We start from the raw sequence: 12,738 nt of genomic DNA, 5'->3' as shown, positions 1-12,738 counted from the left end.
AAATAGTTAAAAAGTACAAAAAGCCAATGCACAACAAACAATACCAACGGCTACATTCTGGAGCTCCTCTTTAAGCCTAGGAATTTGGTTATCCTCCCCAGTACCCCAGGTGCATTTCTGGGTACATGGATTCCTATCAAGTCTTGAGTATATTTGTTTTTTGGGTAATCTCTTCTTTGTCCCCGGATATATGACTCTGGAAAACAAAAATAAGACAAAGGTCAGGTTAGGGTTATTGCATGCTTTGATTTCCTTTGTCAATGGGATAGTGGATCGACTCAGAACTACAATGGGGTAGTAGATTGACTCAATTAGAACTCCAATGGGTTAGTGGATCGACTCAATTAGAACTCCATCTGCCACAGTTTCTGTCAGCCTGGAAGAATTCAATCTGCTCTTGGAGGTTTATAGCAAAGTATGTAATAATGCACTCCCTGTTATAAATTGAGATCCTCAACGAGGGCATAACACCATGGGGTGTGTATACAATTGATCCGATTCAGTGTTAGATCTTAATATCGCCAATACTAAAACCATTAAAAACTGCCAACGTTATGACAACACCTCACAGTGCAAATCAGTCTTCTATTTCTGTAAGGAACTAGATATAAAACTTCCAACGTATAAAAGATCAAATGATATACCCCAATATGTTATTCTGTTTAGGTTAAAAATAAATAAATTAAACTTGTTCTGTACTTCCAGCACCTTACTATTCAGCTGAAGGAATCATATGGGCACAGCCTTCTTCACACCACAAAACAAATGAAACGATCTTACAAATTCTGTGTCTACTGCATTGCCATTCGCTAAGAAAGACATATGGTAAACACATGTTAAAAGTAAGTTAGAGTAAGGTGTCATAATTTCCTCCACCACCTCATTAGCTGCTTGAGCGTTGAAAATAATTTGTGTATATGGTAGAAATATATCACCAGCACTGTATACATTAACTGGAAAGATCCTTCTGTGAATTATGCTCATACTAAAATACTAAGACTTGAAATTCTATGACAAATGTTTTAGAGGTTCATAATAACAGCATTACTATGTATTCTGCATATCTATTCTACTTCACATATACCATCCCTGCTAATTCAATGTAGCATAGCTACTTACTGTCTGTGATAAAGGAATGCAGACCCATTATTTCCTGCTTCCTTTCAGAGAGTTGTCTGCGTCCCAGGCCATGTGTTCGGGATAGCACGCAGTCCACGTAGATATCCCAGAAGAGCTGGGCCAAGTCCCAAAACAGAGCTCCGTGCTTCATGTTGTCAGATGACTTCAAGTAGATCATAAAGTCCCAAAAGCCCGAGACAGTGTCAGAGATGCGTGGCTTTCTCATTTCTAAAAGGAGTGCTGAGGAGGACTCCCAGCACTGTGGGTCTGCTTTCCCCAGAGCCAGGGGGTCGATCTGGCTGTGGCACATATGTGGGCTGACACATAGTGTTCCGATTATCAGGAGGGTATATGTGAGTCTGAGGGTCCAGCCTATTCGAGCTCTACTCATGGAGTCCATTTGGTTACCAAGAAACCTGGTGGAACAAATGACATGATGATTTTAAACATGAAAAAGATTGGTTCATTGCAGATACTTTGTGTATGTTAAAAGTTTATTATTTAAATGATGTTCATTCCATAATTAAGTGCTTGATGACAATGTCTCAGACTACTATAATGAAACTTGTGTTTCATGAAGGGGGTGAACATCTGTGAATACAGGTGGCTGCTTATTCAAGCTGCTTCACTCATTCACTTGTATTGGAAGTAAACCCAGGAATGTATATCTATACATACCGTATACCAGTATATGTGTGTGTGTGTGTGTGTGTGTGTGTGTGTGTGTGTGTGTGTGTGTGTGTGTGTGTGTGTGTGTGTGTGTGTGTTTGTGTGAGTTTCAGCTAATTCTACTGTAGCTCATCCTAGTTCCAATTTCTAACTCTAAAATCTAAATAGTTTGTCAACTATTAATTTATTTCTTACTTTTCACTTACTATTCTATTGTGTTTGCAATCAGCCTGAGTGGTTATTGGTTCAGTTTTTTATCATAACAAAAGCCTTTTCCTTCACAGTCACACTGTCATATGCTTTGAATGGAATGAGAAAGGCTGTTCAGTCAATTAGGATTCTCCAGACAAGCTCAAAGCAAGGTAAAGGCAGCTTTAGAGAAAACTGTAACAGTAAAAATCAATCCAAATGCTATTTAAAGATCACATGCCTGAATATGTCATTTTTTTCAGAGTCTAGAATTATATTTTCAGATATAGTTCTTTCAAAAACAGATCTTTTGAAAATAAATCACTAATAATGCAATTGATTTAATTTGTGTCACATTCAATAATTCCATACAAACAAGATGATGCTGTTGCCATTGAAAAAAGTCACTGTAATGGAGTGGCAGTGAGCAGTAATGTAATCACTGGGCTTTAAGACTTAAAATACCAGTAACTCATCTCTGTATGACAGAGAATGTCACCAAATCAAAATGCCATTGTCTCACCCGAAAGATTAAATGCCAATCAATGCTCTATATGCTCTAACACGTCCATTCAACAGTTATACAAATGTACAGATTGCTGGACAATGGAGTATTTCAATTTGTATGTGCTTTTCTTTAAATCCAGGTCCTGATCTATCATTAAGGCTTCAAATATTTCTAAAGCCCCTCTGCATTTAAACACGTGGAGTCAGCAGTAGTGATAATGAGCACAGCAATTAGAGAGCAATATATGTAATGGCAATGTGTATTCAAACATGTGTATGCAGTGTTTAAATATTGAGCACAGAACTGTCATCTGATTTAATTACTCCCTTTAATTTTTAGAGCGGGTGCATATCTTGTAACTTAGTTTCTACGTAGCCTGCCAGCACATTTTTAAGACAACAAACTATTCACTTATTAATCACTGTGTAAGACAGATAAAAAGTATACTAGTACTGATACTTTAGAACAAGTCTGTTCATGAAAAATGTTCAGTGAAGTTATGATTGGATTCACATGCAAATAGATTCGACTAGTTGTGTATGTATTTTTAAAAATGTTTTTTTATTAAAAGTTGTACCCTCCCCTGGCCTGATTGTTCTATTTTCAGAAAGAGAACCCTCAACTCAAAGCACACAAGTCACAATCTTAACCTACTGGTATTAAAAAGGGAAAAATGGTTTTTTCTTTATGTATTTAAGTTTTAAATGGGGACATCGTGTGCCATACTTTAGTTTTCTTCCCTGCGATTCTATAGTTCACTGTATGTCATACTCCCGAAGCACTAGTCAGACCCAATCATCTTACAAGAACAGCTCAGAAATCCTAACAAAAACATTTAAATCACACTCCAGCTTTACCAGCTATATACAAGCACCTGGTGTTTAAATGTGAAAAGGATCTGCATTATAGAAAACAAGATAACAAGCATTATGGTGAGACTGATCCCTGATAATATAACTACCAGTAACTAAATAACAAACTAACTTACAAACACACAGGCACTGTAAATGACTTTAAATTACAGTTGTAAATAACTTAACGTTGATAGTCATCAAAATATTGCAAAAACAAAACTGCCACAGTTCCAAACATACGCGTGAATAAATAAATAAATACTATAACTGCATTGAAAAGTTACTGTTTCCAAAATAATGCAACATTTTACATGAAGAAAGATATACAATACATATACAATATGGATGTCACTTACCTTTATATTATAAACGTTGTGTATTTAATTCCTGGCCCCAAGGTGATCAGTTTTTGTTTCGAGTTTAGGGGCAGTGTTGAGTGATGCTCTTTTGAAGAAGTGGGAGGGTTACCGTTCCTTCTACGACGTCAGGGCACGTCTTTAGAAATAATTAGCCTGCATTCATTAAATTTGTTTTCATGTCCTTCAATTGTAGCTTCGTTCAGGTACTGTATTTTAGACATCCAATCATTCCTTTTTTTATACAGAGCACTTCTGATACTTATGTGCGTGCGTCACTACTAGTTTGCAAGGAAACTTTGAAACATATGTTTCGAACAATGTATCCAAGGCTATTTTTGACACTTTATGACAGCTAAAGACCTATAGTAAATATATGTTTTAAAGTATTAAAAATGTTTATTGTAACCAACACTATTTTATAACACTTACGCATGTAGAAACAACTACATTGCAAATAGTGGATATCGTAAATTTGTAATAGGTGAACATGCTTCAATCAGACCTCAAATTTATAATGCTATATATTTGTTCAATGTATTGTAGGGACCCTGCATGTATATTGCAGATTTGCAATAACTTAAGAAAAGTTTTAACGGAGCAAACTGAGTGCCATTGAGTATTCTTTAAAATCAACTGGTCCTTACCTACGTAATCATGTAATCATGGGAGAATCACATACTCGCATGAACCGTAGTGGGCAGAGGGAGAGATCCAAAATGTGCTGTGGGATAAGGGCAAACTGTAGTGACGTAATACATTTGAACAGTATGTAGTAGTTTTAAGAGAGTGTGAAAATAAATCATCCTTTATAAAAAGCGGCTGTATTAATATCTGCCACTGCAAAACAGACCCATAGAGGTAACAGCATTTACAGAAACAAGTTGTGTGATTCCATAGTATGCAATATCTATTTTTCTATATTTTCTGAAATTATTATTCTTGTAGTTGTATTGCAACTATAAAGTTAAAATATCTGTTAAATGCTCTTTATTGTCATGCACCCCCCCCCTCTCAGCATTTGGAAGAGCCTTTTTAAGGCAGGTTTTTTACAGCAATATAAAGGAACGTTTTTGGTGAATAAAGTTCAGCTGTGAGTGCCCTTTGCTAAATCTATGTCAATAATTGGCTATGGCTCACTAGGTGGAGCCAATATATGGTAACCTGTCCTTCTACCATGTAGTTTTATACATTTTAACTGACCTTCAATATAAGATCGCTTATAAATGTTTCCCACAGTAAAAACATAGCAAAGTGTAATAAAGCATATGGTAAAGTATAAGTAAGAATTGTTATGCCCAGAGAGGTATGATAAAGCATAACAAAAAAAAAAAAACGAGACAAACCATGGTAAACTATAATAGATGCCTAGTATAACCATGGTAAAAAGCATAGAAAAACTGCTAAATTACCATGCAAACTTACTGGGGTAAACTTTTATAAGGGATAAATCAGTTGACTTCATAAATGGATTTAATTAGCCCTTAACTACTGTATAAAACAGTACCAGACCATTTAATTTAATGGAATTTGCCAGATACCAGTCAAATTGATATTAATGTATTTATAATGATAAACCTGCCTTATAACATCTGACTGAATACCATAAGAACTGCAGAAGCCCTCCAGGAGTGGTTACTGATCTCCAATGGTTTAAGGTCCTGCATCTCAGATGTAGAAATTGTGGGTCCTATTTTAAAGGCTGTTTTTAAGGAAATTTGTAAACATTCTCTTTTATTAAACAGCCCTTGCTGTTTAACTGTTGTATCATGTTAGCTATGAGCACATTGTAGAAAACCTGTAGATATGAGACTGATAATTATGTTGTGTCGCTGTAACAAAAAAGAAAAAAAAAGCCAGAGAAGAGCTTTCATTTTCATTTTCCTTTTGTCCAAGTGATGATGCTTGACATTTCTACCACAGTCTTGTGTTTGAAGTTCAAAGTGGCCAGTATTCAGCTGACTTTGGCTTTGAGTTTCTGCTTTATCAAATGGCATATTTGCTCTTGTTTGATTAATAAGGCTGTCTTCCACAGCAGGGTTTGCGTAATGTATTTATTTAAATTGTGCTGCTGTCTTGGTTTGATAACTCATCAGGAATGTGTAAGGTGTCAATGTCATTTTTTCCTTCCCATCTACCATCATTTAAAGTACTTTTTTCATTTAATTTGTTACAAGGTGAAGTGTTTTCTTGATTTCTTTCTATCCTTACAATTACAAGGTATAAGTCAAGGGGATGAAACTTTATTATTGAATGATTTTAAAATTTTCCTACGGTTGAATGCTGTGATACACCCAACAACATTTTACTTCCAGCTCAATCACAAATTATACTGTTGACTGGTGTCAATGTCGACGCACATTACCGGGTATGTTGAAAGCATTTGTCTGTATAAATTGGAAGTCTTCACTAATTGCTACAAGAAAAATACCATTTAATGAAATACTTTTATCATAATGTATGCATCTTTCCTATAGGAATATGTGAGAACTACAAAGTGAAAGTAATAGATACTAAGCAAGATTGTCTGGGTTTATTTTGTTACCTTTATGTCTTTTAATGCAACCTGGTACACACACGGCAACCTGTTTGTTTTTTTTGTTTTTATTTTTGTTTTAAAGATGCTGGAAATGTGTGTAAGTAGTATAATGTTGAATTTATATTTTTTTTGTTTTTAGCTTAGCTTTTCAATCAGTTTGGTTTGTTTCAGACTTGTTCTCTCTCCTGTCTGTCAGTTACAGGTGTCTGTTTTCTTGCTAAACAAGATGAGTAGTCTTCTCTTCCATGTTCACTTTTGCTTGAAACTGGCAGATTTTTTCTTTGGATGTTTGGGCGTGGTTTATCTTGAAATAACCCACATACTTTTTTATTTGTCATTGATTTAAAATCCTTAGATGTGTTACTTAATAGTGTAACATGCTTTCATCCCCACTGGGGTAAAAGGGGAAACTGGACTAGGGACCAGCCTGTTCCCCGGGTGTTTTCATATTGACACACACCAATGTGTGTGTCTGTGGAGGTGATTGGGTTGGGAAAAGCCTATATAGCACATTACGAGGCTCGTGGTTGAGGGCCTATGGGTGTTTTTCATAGGTTTGATTTGGGCTATGATAAGAGGCTGGCGCCCGAGTGGGTGGGATAATGGAATGATTGCTTAGGGATGTGTGGGACTAGCCAGAGCAGAGCTCAGCCAGGGTGGAAGCTATCTGGTAAGCTGCTAGAGCAGGATGGTATTCTGTGAAAAGTCAAGGGCAATAAAATCTATTTGTACCTGAGCAATGTGGTCTGGAAAGTGTCAGTGGGGTTCGCTGATGGGGAATGCTTCAATAGAGTGACCAAGGGAGATACTGCATTAACATATAACCAGAGAAATTATAAGTGAAATTACTGCTAATAGATTCTAATCGGGACATGACTTGCAATAATATTTTAATACTACAATGTGTTATTAAAATACTAAAATACTTAGATCACCTTAAAAACTCCCAGGCATATATTTTTTTAATTGTTAAAAGCTCACTTATGTAAGTGCAGTTCATTGATATTCTTCAAAAAGTACAAACTTGTTTTGCTGGTACTAGTCTACAGCATGTTGATCTGGAGAGGTAATCTAACTGTGGATTAATACCTTTAGGACAGCTAATGGTGGCCATAACACTGAATACAAGGGTTGATAAAAATTGAAGGCTGCCTTACATTGATGTCAATATGAACAAACCAGGACTTAAAAAAGTGTCCCTCATTATGAGGACATCTTAAAGAAAGATTTTACTGTATATATTTTGAAAGATATTATTGTCAGTTTAAATAAAAGTTCTGTTGACACAGGAAATAAAATAATTCAATTATTTATTATTCAATGCCTTCCTTTTTTACATGAAGCTATGTTGACATAGAAACAGAGTATTCTGAGCACTCCATAATAATGTAACCTAACAGGGAAATTTTGACATCTTATGCTAACACAGAAAGCAAAATGGCATCATGAAAAAAAAAAAATTACTTATTTGTCAACATTCTGTGATACCTGGGGTTGACTTAAAAGGTTGTTCCATTGTAAAATATTGCCAGAGAAGGATTAAAAAAACACTGGTCGTGTTTTCAGCCTCTGACATCAGTAACTTGCAATGCAAATAACATGAATACATCTGTCAAACAATAGAAAGAAATAACACAATACAATCCTCATGATGTAAACAACAGTTTCACTGTACCTTTGGATTTAACAATTCAACCTTTTTAAAAGTTTAAAGCTAAAATTAAACATTGACATATAAGTGGTTAAGCATATAAAAGTTCACCCATTATTTATTTTTCTGTCTCTTTTATTAGCTTTGTATTTTTGTGCAGTACCTTCTTTTGCATAGTAAATAAAAGTTAAATGTTTGTTGTCGACATGCAATTATCCTGTATTTTTTTTTTTTTTTTTTTTTTTTTTTAGCCTATTCTTGCAGATTTTGAACTTTCATATAGAAAAGTAAGCCCAGTTTTGTGGACACATGCAGCATACCAGCAAGAGCCATAATTTGCCATTTCTAGTAAGAATGTGTTGGTATACAAGGCAAAGCCAGTATAGTGGGTGTTAATGACAGCTTTTCATTATCACTGAATTACTGAATCACAATGGGGTATTATTTAGATTTCTCATGTATGACACATTTTTAAATATTGATTTATAGGAAGAACTCCTAAAACACTCTTTGACACAAAATAAAGAATAACAGGGAGACATATAATGAAAATTAAACTGTCCAGACCTCGTACCTTACATGCCCCAAAGAGCATTTTTCTTTGGTTTCAGTCACCAGTGGGTATTTGTTTTAGCTTTAGATTCCTGTTGCATATTTGGGTGGGGTGGGGTGGGGATAGCATAACTAGGCTTAAATTTATGTTTTTCTTGTTTTGGTCTGTCAAAATCTTAGCCAGGTTTTTTAATATAATTTTTTTTTTTTTTTAATCATATAAGCAAGCCCAAAAACACCCGCTATACAACATGCTAAAAAGTAAAAAATAATTATATATTCGTGTAAAATGATATGTTGAATTCCTGTTTTTTTGTTTCTCTATGTACAATCTTTAAATATTTATACTGTATATGTTCTCAGTCCCTGCTCCAGAAAGGCAAATTTGTCTCTAACAATCAATTCCACACTGATGACTTTGAGAAGGTGGTCCTGAGTTTGGATGAGAAACCCTGCTGAAGTTACTAAAAGGAGGAGCTTCGCAGATGTCAATGACCATGTTTGTGATGCTTTCTCCTTTCTTTTTTTTTTCTCAGCTTTTGTCATGCAGGTACCTTCGGAAAGAGATCTTCATGCCATGGGAGATTTAATGTCTTTAAAATAAGTCATGCCTATTAGATATGAGAATGCAGAATCTCAATGTACATACAGTGTAGCACAGTCCCTTGATTACAAAGGATGTCTTTGCTCTTTTGTTGTTGTTCTTCTTTTGCCATGAAGTTATCAGTTCTTCTACAGTTTTCTAAGTAAAGCGTCACCAAAATAATCAATAAGAATTCCAGTTCAGCTTTTTGTCCCTGAAACCCAGAATCCACTGCTTCGGGGTTGAGGACCATCATTCATATGCTTCTAGATAGCGCTTGCATTAGGGTCGTACTTCCTCTTTTTGACATTTCTTCCGGTGTTCAGAGGAAACAAGGAAACAGATTGAAAAACATGGTTAGTAAAGGGTCAGGTTATTTCTGCGTCTCTCCATTCATAGTATAGGCCACACACATGTTGCCCTTCCACAGCTAGGCCACATTCAGCAAAGGATAAGAATTCAACCTTGAATAATACATATTTTTTAGAACAAGGGAATATTATAAGGCCACTGCTGTTCAAATATTTAATGAAAGACTCAAGGTTCATATTTTATTGATTTAAATGGCAGTGGTATTTAGATGTGCTGCTGTTTAGATCAACTGAATAAACCCAATCAGCGCCAGTCATGTGACGTTTCACAAACCTCGCCCTTACCTAAGGTAAGTGCTAATTGTGGGTTTTGAAACCAGCCTTTAACATTTAAAGTCTTACCTTTTATTGACTTGCGTGCCACATTCACTAATAACGCTGGAAGCAATTACATAATCTTTCGAGTTGCCTTTCAGATGGCTTGGCAATAAGGCATACTGTACTATGAATGTGATTCTTTTCAGCAGTAGAACCAACTATTTACAAATTACACTTGGGAAATGGGCTGCCCAGGGTAAAAAAAAAAAGAAAGTGTCATCTATAAACAAAAGCATGACATCACAAAGTAACAAAAAGGTTCGCCACTACCTCCCCAAAACCAGGTTTTTATGTGGGGCATCAAGCAGATAAACATGCATCTTTTCCTAATAAAGGGCATAATCATCCCAACTGCCACCATGTGGGCATGCAATGCAATTGAAGAACAGTGTGTATTACAGTTCTGTGAAGCATATACCAATTGAAGTCAGATGCTAATAACCGTTTTAAAGAATGTTGTAACACCTACATATAACAGATTTGTATTAGTACATGAAGATAAGCAGTGCTCTTTCATATTTAGCTTGTTTCTGTGAAGTCACATGCAGTCGTTTGTGGTGCATCAGAGTTTACTTTTTTCAACAGCATGTCTAATCACAGCGTTCCTATGGAAAATAAAAAAATGCACATTTAGGTGTATACTTTCAGTTGTTGGCAAATTGCCCATCCCATAGTAAATTAATCTGCGGTCAATTCGACCACAGGCTTTAAAAAAAGAGATGATAATTGCGATCAGCACTAACTCTTAAAGGCGATTGCACAAGAGGGCTGCCCTTAGGAAACTATCTTCAATGGCAGTGCAATGGAATCTGTATTGAGGGACAATGGTAGTGCAAGTGTATCTATAATGGTAGTGCATTGGTTGAATGGCACCACTGTGGTGTCATTTCAATATTTTGACATGATATACTGCGGTACAGTAGTACCATAACAGTGTTATAAAGTGAGCTGCGATATTAGAACAGCTGTGCATTCATTTTCCAAATCCACTGTGCTAGCATATCTGGAAATGCTGTCATCTGCTAATATTTCTGCTTGGGTATCTTAACGTTGACCCTTTAAGAGATCCTGAGTATATACAGATATTATAATGGATTTTTTTATTTAGGAGTAAATAAAAATTAGCTGCCCAAATATACAATACTTCAGAACTGATTTTGAACTGATTGTGGATCTTGAATTGTCTCCTAAGATGTCAATTTCAACATCCAAAACTATGGAAAAAACTACTTCCTGTACATGCAGATGGACTAATTCAATTAATGTCCTACACTGCATTTTATAACATTATTGTCAATGGACATTTAAAAAAACTATGGAAACATACTTTTTTGTATTATTAGTTACATAGAAAATGTTTAGTTACTACTTTCTTCAAGCAACTCTATTCACTGCAAAAGCTTTAACCATAATACTACAGCAATATTTTTAAATTGCTAAACCTTCACTATTGTACGCCAGTGTCACAAAGACAGCTGCAGTGGGTGACGTCAGACCAGAAACAGGAACCGACTCAGAACATAGGTTTTGGAATGGTGAAGGCGCTGATGCGCAGTTTAAGAATTAAACAAACAGAAAATAAAAGGTTTGTAACAAAAACAGCAACTAGACAAACAAAACGAGTAGACACTAACAAAACAGGGTGGATGAACACTACACAAAACAAGTACAGTGCTGGTGCTTCCAGCACTCGTAGCAATTGATATTTATAATTATGCTTCTCCTCTCTCTCTCCCCCATTTTCAACTCCCGAACACACAACCCCAAGTGAGTGAAAACATGTTGCTTTTATGCAGCTGTACCGAGACTCTATTACTAATCAATCATTCAACGTGAATTAATAAAGTGCAATTCCCCGTGCTCACATATTATTACATTTTACTTGCACGTGAAGTCCTTGCTTAAATACATATATACATTTTAAACACTCGAGTTACACAGACCCATTTATATCCCATGTACCAATGACTATACACCAACATTAACACACAACATACAACACAAAATACACACAGGGGCGGGGCACTTTGTCACAGCCAGTTATTATAAAAAACTAAACAATAATACCCTTAATATCTAATACTGTGACATTGCACAACAAACAAACAAGTTATCCAATGAAATTTAAACACTACAAACAGTAATACCCATTTAAGATTCTGCCCCAAACTTGATGTAAAAAACCCCCCCAAAAAACCATGTATAGGTTCAGGTAACAATTCTCACACTACACAATAGTAATACTGGACTATATCTATATCTATATCTATATCTATATCTATATATATATATATATATATATATATATATATAAAAATAAATGTTACGCCACATTTCCATCTGTCCTGTGAGTTGCAAACAGCAACAAACCAAGCTCAAACCCATTTGATTTTGCACTATGTGAGCCCAAGTAAGGATTGCAGTCCCAGACTCTCTCACTCACTCTGGTGGAGGAAGCTACAAAATGAGCTTCCAATCCAAAGAATGCTTGAGACCAATTAGAAATCTCCACCTGCAGAAAAGGCTCCATTAGGTATCAGTACTGGGGTGGCAAATACATGACACCACGAGGTATAGTTATTCTACCTGGTCAGACTCAAACCCAGGTCCTAGAAATGAATGAGCTGCCAAAGAGGTTTGTCATCCAAATAGATAATAAACTAAACAGGAATGTATTTCCTACAGTGCTGATGAGTAGTCAGGAAGCAGTGTATTTTAAGAGTGCGGAAGACGCTATTGTTCCACTAATTCATTTATAATGTATGCCCACCTTTGCAAACCTTGTTAATAAACAATGCAGGTGCCCTTAAATTTCTTGATGGTTTAAATTCATTAAAGAAGACAGGAAACTATAAATTCAAAAAGATTTCAGTTTGAGACAAACAACCTATCATCGGAAATATCTGTCTGCAAAGCAAGGTCTGGCATAACTGAGTTTATACTTGAATACAGCTCACTCCATTTTTAAGAAAAATATCAAGTAACATCTTGTCAAACAATTTAAGACCCCCAATTTTACTTAAAGTATT

At 35.6% G+C, this 12,738-nt stretch overlaps 2 protein-coding genes across 3 annotated transcripts in view; both read right to left on the bottom strand.

The window, feature by feature from the left end:
• Positions 1–50: 50 nt before the first annotated feature.
• Positions 51–1,519, bottom strand: LOC121323051 (protein FAM237A-like). The gene is made up of 2 exons (XM_041263774.1): positions 1,120–1,519; positions 51–196 (listed from the first exon to the last, which is right to left on the bottom strand). Exons 1-2 carry the CDS (start codon positions 1,517–1,519, stop codon positions 51–53), a joined length of 546 nt encoding a protein of 181 aa, XP_041119708.1.
• Positions 1,520–7,527: 6,008 nt separating this feature from the next.
• The window catches only part of LOC121323229 (disintegrin and metalloproteinase domain-containing protein 23-like), a 61,843-nt gene continuing 56,632 nt past the window's right edge, over positions 7,528–12,738 (bottom strand). For both annotated transcript variants that reach the window (XM_041264152.1, XM_041264151.1), the window contains one exon: positions 7,528–9,332. In XM_041264152.1, the coding sequence (XP_041120086.1) occupies positions 9,277–9,332 (56 nt within the window). In that variant the 3' untranslated portion in view covers positions 7,528–9,276. The remainder of the gene's footprint in view (positions 9,333–12,738) is intronic.

This window comes from Polyodon spathula, chromosome 11 (assembly GCF_017654505.1).
Source record: "Polyodon spathula isolate WHYD16114869_AA chromosome 11, ASM1765450v1, whole genome shotgun sequence".
Taxonomy (NCBI): Eukaryota; Metazoa; Chordata; class Actinopteri; order Acipenseriformes; family Polyodontidae; genus Polyodon; species Polyodon spathula.
The sequence above is the reverse complement of the archived record's forward strand: the minus strand, read 5'-3'. Positions and strand labels throughout refer to the sequence as shown.

What these genes read in the sequence shown, in the direction of transcription:
- LOC121323051 (XM_041263774.1), bottom strand. Translation starts at nt 1,519, where the DNA reads ATGGACTCCATGAGTAGAGCTCGAATAGGCTGGACCCTCAGACTCACA. An exon ending in GCATTCCTTTATCACAGACA is followed by an intron (nt 197 to 1,119) that starts GTAAGTAGCTAT and finishes TTTGTTTTCCAG; the next exon opens with AGTCATATATCCGGGGACAA.